We start from the raw sequence: 9,205 nt of genomic DNA, 5'->3' as shown, positions 1-9,205 counted from the left end.
GAGGCACTGGGTGGGGATCTCTGGTACTGCCCTAGAATGGTTTTCATCCTACCTGTCAAATAGGAAGTTTTGCGTGTCTGTAAACAACTATGTCTCTTCGTTCTGTCCAGTTAAATATGGTGTGCCTCAGGGGTCGGTCTTAGGACCCATTTTGTTTTCCTTGTATCTGCTTCCCCTTGGACATATTATCCATAAACATGGCATTTCTTTTCATATTTATGCTGATGACACACAAATATACTTGCCCGTCAGATCTACAGACCCTGGAATGCTGAGTTCACTTAACAACTGCCTTTGTCAAGTTAAAAAATGGATGTCAAATAATTTCCTCCAGCTGAACTCAGACAAAACAGAAATCCTGGTCATCGGGTCTCAGCAGATGGCAAATCAAATACTGCCATCTGCTGGTTCCCTAGTAAATCACATTAAGCCTGTGGCAAAGAACCTTGGTGTTTGGTTTGATAGTAATTTAAATTTCGAGCAGCACACCACAAAGCTTGTTCAATCATGTTTTTATCAACTTAGAAATATAGCAAAAATTCGATCTATGTTAACTTTTAAGGACAAGCCTTCATCTCATCACGCCTGGATTATTGCAACAGCCTTTTCACCTGTTTAACCCAAAAATCTTCTTAAAACATACTTTTATAGGAGAGCCTTTCCCGATCTTATTTGACTTTATTTTATCCCTTTTATTTTATTTTACTAATTTTATATGAATTTTTCATGCTCTTATCTTGTTTTTTTTTTTTTTTTTTTTTGTATTATTCTTTACACTTGTTAAAGCACTTTGTAACTTGTTTTTGAAAAGTGCTCTAAAAATAAGGATTATTATTATTACAGAGAGGCAAAGGAGAAAGACCCTGCATCTAACAGCTCTTAAAATAGCTTTGGTGATGAGAAACGTGAACTCCAACACGTGTCTCCTCATGTCATGCACAAAGAAGCAGCGGGAAAGATGTTGTCACTTTCAACAGGACGGAGTGGTCAAACATCACACCGAGGAATGCCTACGCACAAGAGACGGGAAACAGGAGACAACAGATCTGCGATAACTGCCTGTGTTCTCTAGCTGTGAATAAAATAATACGGATAATATTGCACCGTGGTCGGGACTTTGTGAGGCACTTACTTTGGCACTATGTATCATGGACAGCATCCCTCGCATGTTTCTGCAGAAGCAGCAGATGCCTGAAAAGCTCTCATGGCTTATAGGATACATGAAACAAGCAAGCTCCTGCCCTCCATCACCTCTCTCACCCTTCTCCTCATCCACTTAAAATGTCCTCTTATCTCTCTCACCATCAACCTCCTGTCCATCTTTTTGTAGCTGTGACACTTTCTCCCTCTACTCTTTTCGTTGCTCCCCATCTCACCTGGTTTCATTCCCAATGCGTCATCCTCCTTGTCCTAACATTTGTTACTGTAACACCACCGCGCGGGATGGGATCCGGCTCCTGGATCCATCATTCCCCATGAGGATCAGGTCTGCCTCCAGATTTGGCTCACACACTAATCCCTGCTAATCAGCACACTTCCCAGCTATGCCCAGAAGTGTTACTGGCATTACAGCATCCAGCAGCAAGCAGTTGCTCATGCACACAGTCTATAATCTGTCTTTGTCTCTGGATAAAGCGCCTTTGTGGGGGGCTTTCAGCATATGTAGGACAATGTGTCTTTATCAGAAGCGTGTACATGTAGATGGGGGTCTGGTCAGGCGAGCTTCTGACTGACACACAGCTGAATTTACCCAACAAGCCACCCAGAATCCATCAATTAGGCTCATGTTTCAGTCTCCTCGGTTGACCAGCAGTTCTGGTTGCACAACTGCATTTCTCCACTAAAGTATCCTGTTTGTTCGCAGGGGTTTGAACCCCGAACAGGAAATACTCTCAGAGACAGTAAGCTATCCTTCTGAGTGGATCACTGGGGCATGTCAGCTCAGATATACACTACGTCAATGTGACTCCAGTAATGAAACCAACGTCAATTTAAGAGGAGGTTTGAAGAGTCACTTTGGATGGGCATTTTGACCCTTTATTGTGTATAGAGAGGTGACAGTGACAATTACATAATCACATGCAAGTGAATTTGAAGTGATTTTTTTAAAGGGCATAATCATCAGGATTTTGCTAATTAGCAAAACACAAAATACAGCTGAGGCTGATGGGAATGCAGTTAGTTTTGCTGGTATTTAGTGAATGAAAATTTTACCTGATGATAGCGGTAGATTATTATTCTACTATTACAATTAATCCTGAGGGGGGACACAAATATGCAGACCAACCTCCATGGCAATCCGTTTAATAGTTGTTGAGATACTTCAGTTTGGACCAAAGTGACGGACCCAAAGAACAACAGACACCGCCATTACTTGCTCTTGTTATATAATGGACAATTTGTTTTATTGTGATGTCATTTAGTGATATATGTGCCACACAACAGGAGAACCAGAGAGCCATCGCCATAAAATGTGAGTTTGTGGCTGCTAGGTCACAAAAACCAAAATATAGCCGCTAGATGGCTCATTAGCCAAACGTTTTCCTTTGCCTGAATCAGTCTTCCATTAAATCTTCTGGAAGACTGATGCAACGCGGTAGCTATTTCAGAGCCAGACAGTTAACCACTGCAGCACCCATGTCTGAGACTATTAGTGCAGCGGTGCAACAGATCCTGTATACCATAAGAGGGAAGTCTTTTTATCCTGAGATGGATCCAATGCTTTTCTTAGCAGTTCTTTTTTGTATGTTTATGCTAAATATGTTGTATCCAGGGCTTGACATGAACTTTTTTGGTCACCCCCAACCCTCTCTTTCTTTCAGCTATTTGTTTAAATGCTTTTCTTCTTCATCTGTGGTGTGAAAACATTAGATTTCCACACAGAAAGTAAGGGTGCATCCTGCTCAAATTTGAGAAAGTTAAAATCCCAGCACACCACGTAAGCGTCTCTCCTGCCAGGCTACTGAGAGCGAACAGTCATCGCCGGAGCAGAGAGGTTTGGAGCAGACAACAGACGGGAGTCCTGCTGCTTTGCCTCACACCTTGTTAGCACCGCTTCAGCCTAACTAGAAGTAGTGCGGTACAAACGCTGTATGTTAGACAGACGTGATATATCAAATATATTTGAATATTAATTATTGTGCCATATAGCAGGTGACAATATTGTCTTATATTCATGTTTTCAGTTTTTTCCGCTGGCTGCTGCTGAGGGGTAGTTATGTTGGTTAGGTTACAGTATAATACTCTCTCTATAGAGTATATTCTCTATAAAACGCACTGTAACATAAACACAAACTTTTTACTTATCTTTTGAGGCAGCAAACACCAACACACAGTAACTACAACCTGAACTTACCTACACACTTTACGGCTAACTAAAGAAAATGAACTACCCCTCCACATCACCGGGAAAGACTTGTGTTTACAACAAACCGCTAGACAGGTTAACCAAAAGTCCACCTTCCTTAAAGGGGGAGGCTTGGCTGGTAACACACAGGTGCAGTTAGGCTGTGGATGTGCTAACCAGAGGTGGAAGTAGTATTCAGGTCAATAACTTAAGAAAAAAACTCCACAACAAGTAAAAGTACTGCACTCTAAAACTAAAAAGTATTATAGAAAAATGTACTTAAAGTAGTCATTGTGGAGTAAAATGATCCCTGTCAGTATTTTACTATTACATTATTTAAAATGTTGATATTACTGCTGCATTAAAGTGCATGTTGCATTTTTATGTACTGCTGTAGATGTTTAATATTGAACTAATTTGAACTACTATTTATACTTTTGGGTAGTTTAATCTACAGCAATGTGGCATATTCTACAAGATCATCATTTTTGCACTATTTGAGAATGTACGGTATGTTATTTTAGACAGAATGTGTATCTTGAGATATATTGTCTATCGTGGCATAGCCTAAGTGATGTCGCCTGTGTTGACAGCTGACTGGAGGGGAAACAGAAATGTCAATGACGTGAGCGACTCGATTTTGTCCAATAAAAACTGGTTGGAGGTGCAAAAGTAGAACCAGAACTTCACCTGTTCCTTGACGCATGGAGCAGGTTAGGACATTTCCATTGGGAAAAACTGAAACACTTGGATATTCGCTCATTCCCAGTTAGGAAGATTACAGGCCACTGTCAAATTTTATCCGCATTTGGCAGGTAGGTGGTCGCTAATGTCAAGCCCTGGTTGTATCCGTTAAATGTTAGTCATTTTTCCTAATTTTGTGCTTGCTATTGGAGTCAAATTTATCCATGTTCACTTAATTTTCTTAATGTTTAGTGTTTTATGTTTGTAAAGCACAACTAAATTTAAATTTGTGCCAGTTCAGCCAGCTTGACTACTTTTCGACTGTTATCCCCTGAATAAACATAATATTGTTACCTTCATACATCTTTTAGTTCTTTAGGGTGCAAGCAGCAGGAAACAAAAGGGTCCATATACTGTTGCTATTCATTTAATCATCAAATGCAAGTAGAAAAGAGTGATTCACCTTCATTTGTCAAACATGCAGTAATGACTGAAGATGTGTGTATAAGTGAAAGCATGATTTACAGCTAATGAAAGGTCTTGTCAGCACCTGTGGGATTTATGTGCATACATCTGTGCAGCTCATCTGAGGCCCCCGGCAGTTAATACCACCTCTGCTTCCCGGTTGCAACATGAGTATTTTAAGGATAGGTCATAAGTTACAACTATCAGTCAGCTCCTGATAAAGAGGTTGGAGACAGACGTTTTAAAAGCTCTTTTTACATTGGTGAAACAAAATATCAACTATATCTTGTAGGGAAAGTTGGTTTGGACTTTTGTAGGGAAAATCCACTCACATTTTTGTATATTTTGCACACTTTCCAACATAGTTACACTGATGTGCAGCCCCTCAGATGGAAGATAGAAATTCTCATTGCACCAATGAAGACCTTCCTGCAGCTTCTTGGTTGTTTCTCCAAGCAGTTTCAGTAGGTTTTTACTTAGTTTCTATAAAGACAAGCTTACAATTGCAATTTAGGGTGTTTGGCTTTTGCCCTTTAAGTATTTGTAGGTGGTCTGTTTGAGAAATAACATTTGCTGCTACTCACCAACAATCTCGCGGATCCGCACTGGCTCAGCAAGTGTACCAGGTTCACTGCGGCCACCAGGGTTAACGGCCACCACGCGCACAAGCAGCAGGTCACCGTTTGTCAGATTCTTGATGCAGTAGCGATTAGATGCCGTAAGCTCCTCCTGAGCTACAACCCAGTCTGTTGCTGCAGGGAAACCCAGGGTTAGCGTTAGTATGGCGCTTTCAGTGCAAGTTTCACTCTGAAGTATGAATGACATGATAACTTGAAAAGGCTGCAACTTTTTAAGGTTTCAAATACACATTCCTTCTGGAACTTTTTTTCCAAGCGTAAAAGACCCCTTAACGGGACATGTTCAGTGGTTTATCACCTGTCGACACAAGTTTACAAACAACCTGCCCATAAAGAGTACACTTTGGCTGTCATGATGAAATCTCAGAAGGCATGCTATCATCTGAGCAAACGAGCGCTTCTAAAAGTGGTGTCAGGAGATACAGTGACAGCCGGTGAAATGCTGCCTGCCGTATACGGCCTGGACCCAGCTATGAGTCTATCTGCCCTCTGACACTCTGGGGACAGGTGCAGCCTCGCAGCCTCACATACATGCACTGACTTACTCCCATCCTTGCAGTACTCGACGATGTATCCGTCCAGGCCACAATCTCCGATGGTCTCTGGTGTCCGCCATTTAATGGTGAGGCTGGAGTCGTTCACATCTTCCACAGATACGTCCAGAGGAGCGCTGGTGGGGACTGAAACAGAGCAGATTCATTAAGAGCAGTACAATACACTGAAAAGACACTGAAAATACGCAGAAAATGAAATAATTACCCACCTACTCTCAATTATACAGCATGATAATGTGTAGGGCTGAAAATTATTAAGCAATTTGTGATAAACTTTCCATCATAATTTCCTAAAGCCAAATGAATGAAATGTCTTGTTTTGTCCCACCAAAACATCCAAAACTCAAAAATATTCAGTTTATCAGACACAGAAAAGCAGGAATTTGTGGCATTTTTGCTTGAAATACGACTGAAACAATTAACTGATTATCAAAATAGTCTGAGCCAACTGACTAATCAATGATTCGACTAATTGTTTCAGCTCTAATTATGTGGGATTTGCTCTCAGACCCATTTACAATTCTGCAAATCCATTTCCATCATGAGTCATCATCTGAAGTAGAGTTTCAATGATGAGTTGAGTAATAAAATAGCTGACTATTACTATATTATACTATAGCAACTATTTTAATAAACAAATAATGGTTTTAGTAAGCAAAAATGTAAAATATTTGCTGTTTCCAGCCTCTAAAAAGTGATGATTCGTTGCTTCTCTTTGTCATTAATGGTGGTAAACTGAATATTGCTGGGTTTAGGTCATTGACCTTTCAAAGCTGAAATGCTAACAGTAGAGCATAAACGTTTGTGTTACCTGCAGGAGGTGGGGGCGTGGGGGCCTTTGGTGGCTCCTCAACTAAGGCAGCTTCTGCTGGAGCAGCTAGCATCAAACAAACAAGTTTTGGTTAATAATCCAATAGTTCTCACAGCTAAGGGGATAGGCATGATGTAGTAGAAGAAGTCATCATTGTTTGTAGTGTATTTTGTAGTTAAGTAGTAATGTTGTTGTCTGTGTGGTGGTGTATGTTTACCGTCTGCGGGGGCGTCTGCAGCGGAAGCAGCGGCACCGTCTTCAGCAGCGGGAGAAGCAGCTGGCGTTAAAATGCCATTAGGAAAGCCAATTAGTGACTTACATTGTGACATTACTCATGCAGGGAATCCATCAGTTTCAAGCTAATTTGATCAAGATACACTCCACTGAAGCAAGCAGGGGGACAGAGCAGTGCGGACGAAAAACTGATTCTCAAACATGTTCCAGAGACACTGTAAGACATTTGCAGATAGCAGAAGACAAACATGTGTCCACGAAGGGAAACCACAGAGATCAAAGATGAAAACCTGCACGCGGTGAAGTTTACAGACAAGTAAACATGACAGGTGATGAGCAAGCAACATACACACCATGTGTAGTGTACAGCAGGACACAAAAACACACACATCATGCATTACAGCTTGGGTGTGAGTGTGTGGACCGCCTGTGGTGTGTGTTTACCCTCAGAGAGAGCTGTCGAATCGGCTGCTTCCTCCAGCTGAAGTTAGGGGTTACATGTTGAGGTTAGCAGGCAAAAACAATACCAGTCACTCGACTACATCTACCAGTGATTTACTTTACCAACCATTAAGGTCTGGTGAAAAGAACGCCTGTCTACTGCATGTACACAGGATGCAGCTGGTTCATCTCTGGGTTTACCAGTACATTGGTGTAACTATCACTGGTGGGTCCAGCAATTTAACCACCATTAAGTCCCATGCATTCTGGGCTTTTATTTCTGAACTGTTTCTGCAGGATGCAGGGACTTCAACAATGTCTAATTAAATACAGAAATTAATGTCCAGAAAATGGTCATTAATAAATCACAACGTTATTTACTATCAGCAGCAAGTGTATAAGATGTTAGATACATGTTGGCAGGTGAAGAGAGCTACAGTAGATTCAGGAGGTGAATTAAAGGCAATTGGAGTTATTTGTGTTTTTTTTCTCCTGAAAGTGTGTGAAAGCATAATGACTTCTGGGTACCACAATTTCCAGTCTTCGATGGTTTCAATTTGTCCTAATTTGCAAATCTATAAACCCTCAGAAACTGATGACCAGCATTAAGTCCACACACTCAGTTTTATTCTACTTCTAGTTTCATACTTTACTTTGAGTTGCAAGAAGTGAGAGAATATTCAAGCATGCACTGTTTTAGCTCTTGAAAAAGGAGCACCTTTTGAGGAAGGATATTTACAAGTAGAAGTTTTTGACAGTCATGGTTTTGACAGTCATAGTTTTGACAGTCATGGGGGTTAAATTTGCTGCAGCTGCCCCCAATTCAAGAGTTGAGGCTGGTGTGACTTTTGCTGTCACTTCGGATCTGTAATGTAGCGTCTCTAATTCATACCATAAAACATAATTTTAAGAGGCTTAAAAAATGATACGAACCACGGTCAAGAGCGAGATGAAATTATATGTTATTAATATAAATGTCACATGGACACTTAATTGCGCCAGCTTATTAAGCACACCTAGCTAAAACAACTGAAACCTGTAATAAACCCAACCCTCAGGAGGTTGTAATGTTCCGTTTCTGAGGTGTTGATTCAACTGTATGATCATTTTGGAGACTAGTTTGTGGTGCTGCTTGCATTAATACTGACAAGGTGTTTCAGTTATTTAGCCTAAACTCATTGGATGTGAATGGGGTGGAAAACGTAGTAGTAAATTCAACAGCACCACAAAAGGCCAGTGGATTCCAAAATGACCATAAAGTCATATCAACAATTCTATAAAACAATTTCGACAAAAACTGAAACTTTAGTTAGGATTTTAGCAAGGTGTAGCTTACCTGAAAAAATGGCAGCACTCCTGTGCTCCCAAATTCTACTCACTTTAAAAAAAACAGCAGTCTTACTCCAAGTCGGTTACCTGAGCGCTAAAGTTTGCCTAACGTCGCTAAAATTAGTACAGTTAGCTGAGTATTTTCAAGAGAAGGGGATTTTCGCCGTGTTATTAAGGTGCTTTTAGTACCAATGTACCTGGAGCGCTGTCCTCTGCTGGGGCTGCTACTCCTTCGGGTGCGGGAGCTGTCTCGGCCGGTGCCTCGGCGGGAGCGGCTTCCACAGGTGCAGCCTCCGCAGCAGGTGGAGCCTCTACGGGAGCGGGTGCGGGCTCAGGTGCCTTGTCGGCAGCCTTCTTGGCTGGGGACTTCTTGATGGGCGCAGGTTTGCCTGGCATCTTGCTGACAGACGGCCAGCGCTGTGGATGAAGGAGCCACGAGGGTGTTAGGTAATATATATAGCGTGAGGGCTGGTGGGCTTGTAGACAACGCCACCCATTCCCTGACTTTAATACCCCCCTCCCCACTGCAGTCACATCATCATCTTTCTGTTAGGAACTGCGACCTATGCAGGCAGGAACACTCTTAGCTTGTTTTAATTATAAACACGGTGGTTTTTCACGTGTACAAGCAGTTAGTTACACTTACATTTAAATAATGCAAAATTTGCTATGACAAACAAGCACCAAATAGAGATTAAACTGG

At 41.5% G+C, this 9,205-nt stretch overlaps 1 protein-coding gene across 3 annotated transcripts; it reads right to left on the bottom strand.

Annotated features, from left to right (window-relative positions):
• Positions 1 to 4,474: 4,474 nt before the first annotated feature.
• On the bottom strand, positions 4,475 to 9,098 carry mybpha (myosin binding protein Ha). 3 transcript variants are annotated; one of them, XM_046056804.1, is made up of 6 exons: positions 8,700 to 9,096; positions 6,716 to 6,775; positions 6,499 to 6,564; positions 5,679 to 5,813; positions 5,080 to 5,247; positions 4,479 to 4,991 (listed from the first exon to the last, which is right to left on the bottom strand). In XM_046056804.1, exons 1-6 carry the CDS (start codon positions 8,896 to 8,898, stop codon positions 4,972 to 4,974), a joined length of 648 nt encoding a protein of 215 aa, XP_045912760.1. In that variant the 5' UTR covers positions 8,899 to 9,096; the 3' UTR covers positions 4,479 to 4,971. The 3 variants fall into 3 exon arrangements, with proteins under 3 accessions (XP_045912762.1, XP_045912760.1, XP_045912761.1); XM_046056805.1 differs by having other exon boundaries at positions 4,481 to 4,978; positions 8,700 to 9,095; XM_046056806.1 differs by lacking the exon at positions 6,716 to 6,775 and having other exon boundaries at positions 4,475 to 4,991; positions 8,700 to 9,098.
• Positions 9,099 to 9,205: the final 107 nt, after the last annotated feature.

Source organism: Micropterus dolomieu, linkage group LG08 (assembly GCF_021292245.1).
Source record: "Micropterus dolomieu isolate WLL.071019.BEF.003 ecotype Adirondacks linkage group LG08, ASM2129224v1, whole genome shotgun sequence".
Classification (NCBI taxonomy): domain Eukaryota; kingdom Metazoa; phylum Chordata; class Actinopteri; order Centrarchiformes; family Centrarchidae; genus Micropterus; species Micropterus dolomieu.
Note: the sequence above shows the minus strand (reverse complement) of the source record. Positions and strands in the feature narration are given on the sequence as shown.

Bases quoted from the DNA above. Each gene is read 5' to 3' on its own strand.
- mybpha (XM_046056804.1), bottom strand. From the start codon at position 8,898: ATGCCAGGCAAACCTGCGCCCATCAAGAAGTCCCCAGCCAAGAAGGCT. The intron at 6,565-6,715 runs GTAAACATACAC...GTTTGATGCTAG, and splicing joins TGCAGACGCCCCCGCAGACG to CTGCTCCAGCAGAAGCTGCC. The intron at 5,248-5,678 runs GTAAGTCAGTGC...GTTTCCCTGCAG, and splicing joins CGAGTACTGCAAGGATGGGA to CAACAGACTGGGTTGTAGCT.